General features: G+C 35.7%; 1 protein-coding gene across 3 annotated transcripts; it reads left to right on the top strand.

The window, feature by feature from the left end:
* Window positions 1–4757: 4757 nt before the first annotated feature.
* Window positions 4758–7738, top strand: LOC106409561 (protein unc-50 homolog). 3 transcript variants are annotated; one of them, XM_022705409.2, is made up of 11 exons: window positions 4784–5035; window positions 5209–5264; window positions 5344–5411; window positions 5659–5684; window positions 5931–6021; window positions 6142–6237; window positions 6546–6614; window positions 6799–6857; window positions 6942–7064; window positions 7142–7213; window positions 7315–7738. In XM_022705409.2, the coding sequence occupies exons 3-11, from the start codon at window positions 5353–5355 to the stop codon at window positions 7377–7379; spliced, it is 660 nt and encodes a 219-aa protein (XP_022561130.1). In that variant the 5' UTR covers window positions 4784–5035; window positions 5209–5264; window positions 5344–5352; the 3' UTR covers window positions 7380–7738. The 3 variants fall into 3 exon arrangements, with proteins under 3 accessions (XP_013705655.1, XP_022561130.1, XP_022561129.1); XM_022705408.2 differs by having other exon boundaries at window positions 4830–5035; window positions 5209–5219; XM_013850201.3 differs by lacking the exon at window positions 5209–5264 and having other exon boundaries at window positions 4758–5035.
* The last annotated feature ends 6368 nt before the right edge of the window (window positions 7739–14106 follow it).

Here is a 14106-nt window from a genome sequence, read left to right on the forward strand (position 1 = left end):
ATACAATATGTTCATCATGTATCCTCACATGCATAAACTAATCATCAAAGGCTTGTGAATTCACCAGTATTACCAATTAGTCTCGCAAACATTAGGTTGCGGATCTATGACAAGGATACATGCGACCTTCTTGTCGATGCATTAATTATAAACATATGGTGAACGATCAGTCCATCAGTGGGTGATCAAGCCCACAACATCTCCTTGTATAAATAGACTCCAAATCTTTTGATTGGTGAAAACCGTATTCTTATATTGCCTTATAAGCAAGCAGCATATAGAAGATCATTCGTAAGAATCTTCTGGTTCTTCAATGAATGTCTATATGATTATCTTTCGCATTATTAATAAACCGGGATGGCATAACCGGCTTGCCAAACATTACACGTTCAGTAAACTTCTGGTTTACTATTACATTTATCTCCATTTTCTAATCATTGTGTAGTACAATACAATAGTGCCTTGGGTAATACTTGTGATTGAAAGTATTCAACATTTTCATTTACTTATTGTCTCAACATTGTTAGATGTAAAATCCTTTGGTTTTATTTTATAAATGACTCCTCAAGTCTATTTTCAGTATGAACATACTTCTGGGTGTTCCACTTACTAGGGATGTGAGATTCTCTAATTCTCCTCTTCAAGATGATAACACTACATTTTTGTCAATCTCGGATAGAATCTCAACTGAAAATCAACAACATACCCAACTTAAGGTCATGTGTTATATCTTAGATTCTTTTGATCTTTGAGACTTGGGAAAGTATAAGTTTCGTTCCCATAGGCATACATGTATCTGCTCTTCTAGAGCTTCCAATAATCTTGATACTACAAGACATTATACTCACAATAATTTTCTTTCATGTGTAGATGGTTAAATCATATCATTTCTTTTTATTACCATCTTTATTTTTTCAATTTCAAGTGAGAGTATGAGTTTTAAAAAGAAACTCTTTGGATCTTGACCTTACATTAATAGCTCATTGTTTTTCTGAGTCTCAAGGAGACAAGATACAAGTATAAACTTCTTTAATCTCTTTTGTCTGTCGGACAATATTACTTTTTTGAATATGTATTCTCATCTTTGCATCATTAAAAGTTTCTTCGAGAAATTTTACTTTTAAGCTTAACATCCAACGTAGTTGAAATATAATTATAAACTCAAGGTTTTGTAATCTTTAGATGCAAAATAAATAATGAGCTTTAGGTAATCGCATTCAGGTGATCGATCATACCTTTGGATTGTTTTCCAAAATTTATAGATTTTTTAAGATCAAGCTTTAAGCTTAAAAATCTCGTGTATATATATATATATATATATAATGGTAACGAAATATAATAATGAAGTATTTCAAATTATAGAGATATAGATTCTCATAAAAATTGTATTATATATTAGGAAGTAAATAATACTCCTATAATAATCATTATATGTACTAGTTTCCTATACTATTTAACAAAGTTTTAATTCAATCAATCAGTTTACTAATACTACATGTATCAGAATTTTATTAACCTTGTATTTAAAGTATGACAAATAAAAATTTACTTATCTTAATAAGGAGAAGGGCAACGGAGATCGGAGATCCAACCATTCATATTTTTTTCAGCTGTTTATAATCTCATATTATATCATCTCCTTTATAATAAGTAGATAATCCTGAAATACTATAAACTTGCTCATATAAATATGGCTATTATGTTAGTACACATCAATATTTCTACAAGAAATCAAATTTTATTAGAAATCTATATAATAATAAGAAAGTTCAGAATATAAATCATGACAGTATAAAATCAAAGCGTTATATAAACGAACAATATCAATAATATAAAATTAATCATGCCATGAATTTAAAATATTAATCCAAGATGCTTAATTAACCGATAAAAACAACTAACATCAAATCAAACAATAAACTATTAGGAAGTATAAGACCTATTCACTAAGCTGATGTCCCTTATCAATTTTAGTTATCTGTTAAGTTCAACATGATTATAAATCCTTTCCAGCTTCCATGTTATAACAAACGTTATAAGAACAATAGACTTTGACCAAATCAACGAATGGCAAACCAAATAATAACCAATGAATATTGGTTGATATTCTCTAAACTATTATATTGCAACTTATGAATATGTGGTCTTACAAACAAATCAAATCAAACAAATTAAATATATACATACATGTAGATTGATTTTAATGAGCGAAGTGGGATATAATTTATGACATGATAGTAAGTATAATACAAACATCATCACAGTTACCATAGCAAATAAATAAGGGATAGTATTACTTATCTCAAAGGTGTTAGGAGACATAGATCTCGATCAGTAATAATGAGATAGATTGGAGACGGTCAATGTAGAATGGGGATAGAGAATCATGAGTTACTCGTCGTCACAATTACGTTGATTTCATGTGGTCAGAGATAGTAAAATCGGACGATAGGTTACAACGAGTACGTCTGGGGGTTTTGCCTAAACGGCTAGGGTTTCATGTATTTAGGTTTTGGGTTACGGTTTCGTGATGATAACGTGTTGTGAATAGAGAGAAAGAGGCAATTGGTTGTTCTTATTCATAACATAATGTGCCATTTCAAGAGGTATAAACCATCATAGATAAATGGAAAGATTACAAATCCTAAACCAATAAGAAAAAGGAAATCCTAATCATACAAGGAAAAGGAAAACCATGAGAAAATGAAAAGTCTAAACCGCCTTTGGTTATGACATTCACTTAAACGGTTCATAACACTAATGTTGATTTAAAAATTTTGAAACATAAATAATAACTTATCATGCTAGTTTTTATTTAGTATTATATAAAATAATAAATATTCGTAAAAAAATTATGCTCGGAGCAAAACATCTAATTACTTTATAAAAGAAAGGTAATTTAATTTAAAATCTTACAAAAAAATTAGTTAAGAAAATGTTTGTGTTTTAATGGATTAAACATAAATAGAATATACACCTATTCATTTCATCAAGGGTGCAACTGGGTTATCAGTATTTATAATGAAATAATATGAAATGACTATTCTATCAATTCCTAAAAAATAATTCACCATTTGTCTTGAATAGAATGAAATAAATGGAATGGATCTATTCCGTTTTTTCTCTGCTTTCCATTCATATTATTCCATTAATTTTCTGTAACGACCGTGACCCAATATGGGAAAGCCCATTTGTTTTTTTTTTATTAAAACCCAAAATCCCCTTTTCATTTTATTTTGTCCCACATTGGAAGTTTAGAAAACCTTCCTCCATTCCCTTCTCCTATATAAGGAACTCTACCCTTTCTTTTCATTCTCATCAAGTCAAAGTATTTCTTTGCACGTGACGAGTTGTTGTTGAATTATCTGATGACCAGTCACTAGTGAAATTTTCCGGTGGGATTTTCGGGTGAGCTTCCGGCGAGATTTTTGGGCGAGCTTCCGACGGGATTTCTTGACGAGCTTCCGGCGAATTTTTCTAGTAAGTTTGTCGCCTCCTTATTTCTAGTTTAGGAAATAAGTTATTTTAGGAAAGTTTCTATTTTAGGAAAGTTTCTATTTAGAGAAAGTTACTATTTTTAGAAAGGTTCCAGTTTAGGAAAGTTTCCATTTTTAGAAACTTTATTTCCTGAGACTCTGAGCCTAAGCCGTTGATACTCGTGTTGCAATTGACGTCAGTTGACCATCTTTCGTTGATCATTCCAGCCAGTGGCTAAGGTGAGGGTTATTCCGTTTAATACCGTGCTAGTTTAGTACTACTATTATGGAAAGTTTAGTTTCGAAACATGTTCCGTCTCTGTGAATCGAGTCTAACTGGAGTCTTGTTTGTTTTTATTTTATTCTTTGTCTAAACCGGAGATAGGAAATTAGATGATTCAACTGTTGATTGATTTGGGTGATGTTAAAAGACAGTTATATATAAGTATACATATAGTATGGATTGGTTAGCCGGATACAGGGAAGTACTTCTGTATCGGCGTATTTGTGTGGAGATTACGGGGTGTACAGGGAAGCACTTTTGTACCACGTATGAGCTGCGGGAGTACAAGGAAGAACTTCTGTACTACGTGGCAATTGTTTGTGTGGAGATTGTGGGGCGTACAGGGAAGCACTTCTGTACCACGCATGAGCTGCGGGAGTATGGGGAAGCACTTCTATACTACGTAGCATTATGTATGAGGAGAATGTGGAAGTACAGGGAAGCACTTCTGTACTACACATACTTTTGGTATACATAAAAATTTATATATCTATATCCGTAAGAGGAGAATGCGGGGTGCAACGAATAGCTATGTACTATAAGCGCATTGGTTGTTATGTGTGGCGCATTAGGTGCCGTGTTTGTTTCATGCTAGAGCTAGGCCTACATAGTCGTAGTGTTATGTACTGAGTCAGTGGTTTGCGGTTTAGCATCACATACCTCACTGAGTGACTCCCCTGTTGCTCACCCCTCTTTTCAGGTGAGACTGTCGAGCATGAGTAATTGCTATCGGATTGGTGCTTTTAGGCGTTTAATTCTTTCCATTTCAGACTTGCGGGTTTTATGGTTTTATCGTATTTTTCTGGATTTATTCCATTATTTGGATTTATGACTATTTGTCGGATTTATAATATGTGCAGACGATTTATGAGGATTAATAAATAGAGATTTCAAGATTATTATTTATTATTTTATTTTGGAGAGTACGGGTATTACATTTTCATTCCATCAATTCTTAAACATGTAAACAAGTTACAACTTACAGCCTAAATATAAGTAAATTGTGGAACTGTTTTGTATCAAACGCATACGGCAACGGAAAAAGAAGCGTTTGGGTGCGGAGGAAGCAAATCAATCCCTAAACCCGAAAAATAGCCAAAGGGGAAACCTGAGAGAGAGAAACGAAACGAAGAAGACGAAGAGCAGCAAGCAACAGTAGAAAGAGCAACGAAAGGAGAAGACGAAGATGTTACCCACAACTTCCAGATCTCGCTCTTCTTCTTCATCATCCCGAGCTAACCCAATGTTCCTCCAGTATTTTCGTCGCATCGTCAAGGTTCTCTTTTTAATCGCGATCTCAGATATTGATCGATTTTCATCAACTGATATTGCGAAAAATACATAGATTCGTAATTTCTTAGATCGAATTATGAGATATTTTGCATCCCTTGATAGCCTCTAGGTTTTTGTTGAAGTACTTGCTTGAATCTGATGATTACATTTTTGTAGCTTCGGAATCTGTAAGCACTTGAGGCAATTATGATTTGTCTGTCTCAGAGGAGGATGTGAATAATCTTAGCCGAATACGCTATGCTGCATATCGCATCATGTTCGAGTTTGTGATAATCCTTTTCTCCATTGCAGTGGCAACAAATGGATATTGAATATACTTTCTGGCAAATGCTTAACCTTTGTACATCTCCCAAAGTTGTGTACGTCTTTTTGAATTTCCTTTTTCTATGCCCCACTTTGAGGACAGGTTTCTCTATATACTTTAAAGTTTTTGCATTTGAATGAATGATAAAGAGTGACTCATGCATCTCAAATTTCACAACTGGAATAGTGACACAGGCTTTTACTACAGAGCTTATTGGAATAGACTTTGAGATTGTCTCACTTCAAATTTCTTATTCTTGTCCATTTTGTATGTTTTGCATGTGAACGCAACTACGGCATCAGCTATCAACACACTAAGTACCACAAACGTAAGCTCAGCTTTCATTACCATACTGCAATCAGCTTTATCAATTTGTGGTCTTATTTAATATGAATATGTTACTTGCAGAGAAGCATCTTCTTTGTGAGTTTTCTTGTTTGCCGTCTTTATTAATATACCTCCCCTGGTCTAATACTATTTCCTTAATGCTAGTGCCTGTTAAGAATAAGCTAAAGCTTTGCTAATGGCATTGTAAATATAAGTGAGTTTCTTTTTCTTTCTTTCTTTCTCTCAGAAACGAAAAACCAATGGGCACGTGATGACCCTGCTTTTATTGTGATCTGTAGCCTGCTTCTCATTCTTGCAACTTTAGCCTACTGTGCCACGTAAGTATTTTGTAAATGTGCATCTTTTAGAATTTGAGAGTTAAAATTATTTCCTTGGAAAACTACTTTGTTCTGTTTTTTGTTATTGCTTTTGACTGTAATCTGTCGTCCCTGCTTCAGGTATGACCATAGTGGCTCTCATGCTGTCGTCGTAGTTATATCAGTTTTCCTTACTCATTTCTTAATCACGGGAGCACTTATAGCTACATGCTGTTGGTAAGTATGTTCTATCGGTGCATTAGACATGGATATTTGTTGGTGCAAGCTCTTACATCGCTTAAATGTTTTGTTTGCAACAATGTGTCTGTGGTATTGGTGCTAATTTGATCATATTTATAGTGCAAGACAAACACTCTTAATATTTTGTACTAAATCTCCTCTTACGAACGTTGCCAGCCTAGTGAAATTCGCTCTTGCAAGAATCTTAGTCCTTCTGTATAGTTTCCTTGTAATACCATTGCAGTTTGATTGGTTTCTTATATCAAATCTACAATGTCTCTCTGACTTGAGGTATGGATTATAAGGTTTCTGACGAACTCTTACCTGCGTGAGGAGGCTCCAAACAGTCATGTGGTGGAACAACGCGTTGAATGGTAAGTTTATTGACTGACTGGTCTCTTATCCTTGTTATTATTATCATTATTGTTATTTTGATTTTGTCTCTCTCTCTAAGATAGAGTTCAGTATCCATATTCCATATCATTGTTTCTCGCTGTCCACGTGAGCTTGTCATTAACAAGTTGTTAATGATTTGGCTTCTATGTATACTTACTCTAGGCTGTATACATTTGATGTTCACTGCAACTCCTTCTTTCCAATGTTTGTGCTACTCTACGGTAATATCACTCAGTTCTCAAAACAGAATCTCCGCAAAAGAAGATTGTGTCTATGACTTATAGTTTCTTCTTGTGTTGCTACAGTCGTACATTATTTTCTATCACCATTCCTGATAACTCACGGATTCATCCCTCTACTGCTATCGAATTTGCTTTTCATGGTCGGGGCATCGTATTACCATTATCTTAACTTCCTAGGATATGACGGTAAGTCTCATAAATTTTATTGTTTCCTTCCACAAATAATCTTTTGACATTGTTTGCTATGAATGAATCCAATACAGTGCTTCCATTTTTGGAACGAACGACTTTCTTCCTCTACCCAATCGGGATCGTGATTGTCCTGTCCCCTATCTGTAAGCTTAGATCATTCTTTAGTTTCGCAGTTTCCTCTTTTAGAAAAAAAAAAGGTAAAACATAATCTTAAGTTTGTTTTTTTTTTTTAATAATTTTTCAGTGATCTTAAGTGGATTCAACCCGTCCAAATATTTCATGAACATGTACTTCAGCCAAAGATTATGAGATAGCAAGCCGCATCAGTTGAATCCTATGGGCTCTGCACTGCACATACGTTATCAAGCAAGGAAGAAGAGAGTATGATTTCCTTTTTCTTTTTTTACCCGTAACAGACCATCGTAGTGTTCAGTTTCTGGTACCACTTCAAAGGCTACGTGATAGAACCAGTTAACATTTTTTCTAAACCTGACCCCATTTAGCAAGACTTTGTTTTTTTTTTTTTTTTTGATCAAAAGCAAGACTTTGTTAAATGTAGTGTTTTTAGGGGCATCTTCCTATTGTCTCTTTTTCTTTTCAAATTCATTGTATTTTTTATATGTTACGTGTTGAGATGAATCTTTGGTTTTGTTAAAGTCTTGGGTACTCATTACTGTATTAAGAGAAGACCAATCGTAGCTTCTCTCGCCCAGTTATGTTTCCCAAGATTTCCACTTACGCAGTGACACCATTAATGATTAAACAACTCAACAAGCTGCTCAGAGCCATCTTCACTAGTTACCTTTATTGAAAACCTTTAGGATCTGTACATAGGACCTTGAGTAATTTAGCCTCAAGTAGAGAAGCGGGAATGAATATAATGTGCTTGGCCTGGTCCTATAAACCTTTCGCATAGTCTCAAATAAGGGTTTGACAAAATATCTGTAAATTTTAATTCAATTTATTATCTATTTGAATATTTAGAAGTCTATGAAATAAATCAAGTACTAATACGTAATATCGGTAAAAGAAAAATGAAACAAATCACAAATACTAATATTTTTAAGAATAAATATATGATTTGTTATTTTCATATATACACATATATTTATTGAATTGCATATAAACTATATAATTATTATAATTTATGTAATTTTAATAATATTTAATTTATTAGAGTTTTTAAAAGTAAGTTTTTATTTTTTATAATAAAATAGTATTAGTTAATATTATTTTGAATTTTTTTTTTAATTTTAAATAAATAATTTTATTTTTATGAATTGAAATTGATATCCGGTTGAAAATATAAAATTTTCCGAATATAAGGGTAGCTACAGATCGGATCGAATCAAATAATTAATTATTCAGACGAAACAAATCAGATCATGAATATTTTTGAAAATCCGGATAATCGATTCGTGTCCACCCCCATCTCAAATAACCCATCTCGATTAGCTAGTTACTATTGTGAGATAACTCACGTCGCCACTGTAAGAATTTGTACCGGTTAACGAAAGTTGCCTAAATTGCTCTACGTGCTAAATTGTTGTGATTTTTCTATCTCTTGCGCTCCTCGCTTTAGCTCTCCTTATATATGCCTCCAAAGTTGGCACACTCTTTCTTTTTATGCCCCCGATTCGAGTTAACCTCTTCGCGGAAGTTTTCCTTATCCTCTCGATCGTCATGCTAATCTTGAAAATTTAACATTTATCCTCTTTCTCATTTATTTTCGTCGAAACTGTGTATACCGTCATTGTTGTTGGACCAATTCTCGAAATTTTAATCATAAGTATAGACTGTTATCGTGTTTTAGGTCTCTTGGGACGTTTTTATGATTTCACGCGTTTTTACGATTATTGTTCGGAGAAATTTATTTTTATACGATGTTGATTTTATGGGACGATGAAAACAAATCGATACATCAGTGGTGTTAAAAGTTAACCATCGTTGGTTTACACGATTGATTCAAAGTCTTGCGAGAAAGCAAGTCCTTGATATTTTTATCATAAGATATCTACGGTAACTCCAATCAAGACGAAACAAGAGACAGTTGGGTCAAGACTCGAAAGAGAGAGTTGTTAGGGCGAGACTAGCGAATGCCTTGGTGCCGTCGCATGATGGTAACGAGAGGGTACATCATGGTCGCTCGATGGCGAAGAGAGGGGATGGTGTGGTCGCCCGATGGCAACGAGAGGGACGGCGTGGTCGTCCGATGGCGACGAGAGGGGTGTGGTTTCCTGATGGCAACGAGAGAGAGAGAGAGGGCGTGGTCGCCCAAGGGAGACGAGAGAGAGAGAGAGAGAGCGTGGTCGCTGAGGGCGATGAGACAGAGATGGTGTGGTCGCTCGAGGGCAATGAGAGAGAGAGAAAGAGAGAGAGAGAGAGAGAGAGAGAGAGAGAGAGAGAGAGAGAGAGAGAGAGAGAGAGAGAGAGAGAGAGAGAGAGAGAGAGAGAGAGAGAGAGAGAGAGAGAGAGAGAGAGAGAGAGAGAGAGAGAGAGAGAGAGAGAGAGAGAGAGAGACGGCGTGGTGATATACCATGGATTTTACCACTTTTAGACCACGGTATATGACCTATTTAGAATATATTATATGGGTTTGGAGTATGTTTTAGAGTGTAGCACAGACGCCTCAGATGTTTAGCTATGTATGAAGACCTTCCCACAGTACGATTGAGCCCATCTTTTGACACAAGATATATCTTTGAGTTAGCTTTCCAATTCCACCGGTCTGAGGTAAATCAGCATCCTATAGCAAAAGTTATGCTCGTGTTACTGAAGAGTGGTACGTCTGCCGCGTGAGAGGAAGCTGTCGAGGATTAGAAGAAACGTCGATCGACGACACAGCCTTGGTGTCGATCGACGGTGATGCCAGAAGACGGGCCGAAACCTATTTTATGACCGAATTAAGTCCAGAAGTTACCACAAGTTACCACAAGTTACCAGAATATCCATGGACGACTCATAACTCTATTTATGTGTGTTTCTAAGCCATTGTTGACGGCTACGCTTTCTATTATTCATTGTTCTAGGTTAGGAGAGAAGAGAGGAACTCCTTCAGAGTCCTATTGGAAATCCTTTGGTTTCTTATTTGGTTTTATCTATTTTATATCTATTCAGTTTATGATTTTCTGTGACAACTATAATGTCTGAGTAGATCCACATGCTAGATCTAAGTTTTCTAGGGTTTTGATGTTCTTCTTAATTATAGATACGCCAGGGTGCTTTAATAGTTTCTTCAATAGGATTGTTTTTACTATTTGTTTCTAGAGTAATTAACTAGATACATGATCATTGGATAGTTAGGCGCACACGACATATGGTCTACTACCTGAATTAATCTTGCTGAGCTAGGTTGCTAGGCGCACGCAAAAGCTAGTTTAGATAACTTAGTGAACAAATCGAATTGGTTCTTAACGCTTATCTGGAAAGAGTGTCGATCGACACTCACTCTATAGTATCGATCGACACTCATTCATAAGTTCACATGCGACAGCTGGACTCACATGGTTCTAGGCATCTGATTAGTAAGCGCATGCAAGAGCTGGTTTACTTGCTTATATGAATTTGAGTTCTAGGATCAACCCTTAGCATCTATAGATAGAGTCATGATAACCTGATTGAAACCTTAAGTCTAGCAACCATCCTTCCATCAAACAATTCATCAATCAATCGAACAACTACCTTGTTCACCCTGTTATATTATATTTATTGCTTATATTATTTGATCTAGCATAGTCTAATAAAGCTAAAGTCTATTGTGTGAAATATCGAGTCTCTGTAGATTTTATCCTCAAGTACTAAAATGAATCTCTTATTTGAGAGAGTAGCTTGAAGGTTAATTTGAGCATATCACGTGGTCGCCATGAGGCGACGAGATGAGGAAATGGTATCGTCGCCATGGCAACGAGGAAGAGATGGTATCGTCACCTGTTGAAGAAATGGCGAGTAAGAGTGGTCTCGTCTCGTGGCGAGATGGTCAGTGTGTGATCTCCTTGTGGTGACAAGATGGACTTAAAACAATAAGACGATGAGAAGTTGGGACGTGACGGTTTCTCGTTTTATTGTATTTTTGAAAGGCAATTTGTAACAGATCGAATATATCTTTCGTGAGAACTCATTACTTTGATTCTTTTTCGAATCATACGAGGTTTTAGTTCTCATGTTCTTTTACCTTAAAGAAAGAAAATGTCTTCACGGTAGTTTCTAAACATTGATTCTGTCGTGACCGATTTCGACCCCAACATATATCGCCTTGAATTCTTTCAAGGAACTTTGGTGATTCTTTATCGATTTTGGTTGGCGATGACCTTAATATCAATTTTCCAGGAGAACAACACATGTCATTTTATTCCCTTAAGAAATTTCCTAGATTTTGGTGAATGACCATGTGAGCTCTCTATGATTCTACGTATCACTGTGGTGCCTGGATGACCGAGGCGATCATGTCATAATGTAAAATCTTATGGATTTTGTTTTACAACAAGATGGGATTCGATTGCATCGATATAAGTATGATGTAATCCAGAAGGAAGTTCTGGAAAATTTTCTAGTATATGCCTTTTGCCATATTTATCAGAAGTTATATACATGTACTTCTTTCCATCCTCATTTGCAGACTGAGTATCATATCTGTGAAGATATATGTCTTTGAAACTTAACAGATTCTTTTTAGAATTTGGAGAATATAGAGCATTGTTTATGGAAAATTTTGTTCCATTTGACAACGTCAAGTTGGCTTTACCAGTTCCTTCAATCACGTCTGCAGGACTTGATATTGTATTGACAATAATTCTTGTCCGTTTATATAAGAAAAATATCTCGTTTGTCTCGAAATAGTCTCACTATATGGTATACATATTTCTCGAATTGTTTTCTTGGATTTTGTTCTATTAGTATTGTGATCCATTTTGTTTCGAAGTGTGATCGTGCTAATAACGTATCATAAAAATATATAATTTTGCTGTACTGAAAAATTTAAATAAATACGAAATTTTATATCCGCAGAAAGAAAATAATACTCATATATGATAAATCGCTAAGAAGAAAATTCTTATAAGAGGAAGAAGAAATGGTAAGGTGTGAATTACAAAAGGACGAAATCGTTCATATGTATAGTGGTAAAAAAGTTAAAGTCACTGTGAGCGCATAGTGATAATGGGCTCCACATAAATTCACGAACACTACAACATTCGGTGCACCTTTATTTGACTTTCATATCTTCACGTTTATAACAGATTGGATAAAAAGATGTCAAGGTGTATCATGGATTCATAGCTTATGAGTTTAGAGATCATTTAGAGAGAGTTTTTGTAACAACCGTATTTTCTAAAATAACTTAAATAAATAAAAAGTCTGAAATCTCCATTTATTACTTCTCAAAAGTCAATTCCAAAGTCGTAAATCCAATAAATAGTCATAAATCCAAATAAAATAATAAATCTCGAAAATATCGGTAAAAGCATAAAAACTGCAAATCTGAAAACGAAAGGAAATAAAACTCCCAAAGCACCAGCCCGATAGCAATCACTCCTTCTCGTCAGTCTCATCTGAAAGGGGAAGAAAGAGGGGTGAGTAACAGGGGAGTTACTCCGTGAGGTATGGGATGCTAAACTTGCAAACCACTGACTTGAGTAAATAGAACTCCCACTATGGAAGTTTAGCTCTAACATGAACACACACGACGCCTAGCGCATCACACAAACACAAACAATGCAATGATAGCATATAGCTAGTCCATACACCCCGCATCTCCTCATATGGATATATATTACGTACCGTCGCTAGTACAGTCTGTCTCTGTATCCCCGCCCTCTCAAGTAGCGTCCATGGTACAAATGTATCTGCACCACACGCCCGCACCTGTAGCATCGCAAGTCCAGAAGTCTCTGAACCGCTGCCCGCACAATCAAAGTAGCGTCGCTAGCCCAGACATCTCAGAGCCCCCGCCCGCGCACATAGTCCTTACTCATAAATATGTGTACATAGATATATATATCGCATCTCTTAACATCACGCAATCAAATCAACAGTTGAATCCTCTAGACCCCTAGTTCCAGTTTACAGTTAACGAACTATCTAACAATCAAGTTTCAATTCAAACAGACGGATCATGATTCGAAATCTAAACTACAGAGAATTCTACACTGGTAAGGGATTTACAGAATAGACCCTCACCCTTGCCACGGGTTCTGAAGAAACCTGAGGAAACGCCAAATGGACCTTGACGACTCTAGCAAAGCAACTCCGGAGCTCTCTGAAATTAGATCAATATGATATTCTGGAAGAGCTGAACCATAGAGAAAACAGATGAATAACTCAAGAACTGACCGTTAACCTTTAGATCCCTCCGGTCATAATGTAGTCCTATATGTCCTCTATCCATAGACACCAAGTTTACTCCAATCGGACAACATTTGCTTAACCAAAGTAGCTTCATCTCCAGGCTAGTCGTAAACGCAAACTGCACCAACACCTCTCACAAAAACAAGCATAACTCTCAGAAAATAACTCGGAATAATGATCCGCTTGCATGAGATGATAGATAAGAGAATTAAAAATTTACTGACAAATTTCCAGACTGAGACTGGTCGGAACTGTCTCTGCAACTCAACAGCTTTATTCTTCGCCAAGAAAAAACGTCAATAAATTTCTAACCGTACGTCGATTTGACGATCGGATAGATGATCGGAAAAGATGGCATCGAGATCTTTCCAATGATATCTCGCTCGTTCCCTGGTTCCTTATGTATCAATGGTAGAACGCTGATGAAGTTGACTCTTCGCGGATCCGATCTGTAGATATCATTCCCAAAGAAACAACCATAACTCTTAGATAAAAATTCCAAATGACGGTCTGCTTTCTGATACACATATATCTATGAGTGTAGAACATAATCTAAAAATTTAGCTTTGAAATACTCATATTTGATCGATCGTTCTTCTGTTCCCCCAAAACGTGTCTGCGGAGCTCTACTCTCTCTTTCGGGATGGTGGGATGGCTTCTCTTTCATGGTGGCTATTCGTGGCTGTTCCGGTGA

Source organism: Brassica napus, chromosome C7, assembly GCF_020379485.1.
Source record: "Brassica napus cultivar Da-Ae chromosome C7, Da-Ae, whole genome shotgun sequence".
Taxonomy (NCBI): domain Eukaryota; kingdom Viridiplantae; phylum Streptophyta; class Magnoliopsida; order Brassicales; family Brassicaceae; genus Brassica; species Brassica napus.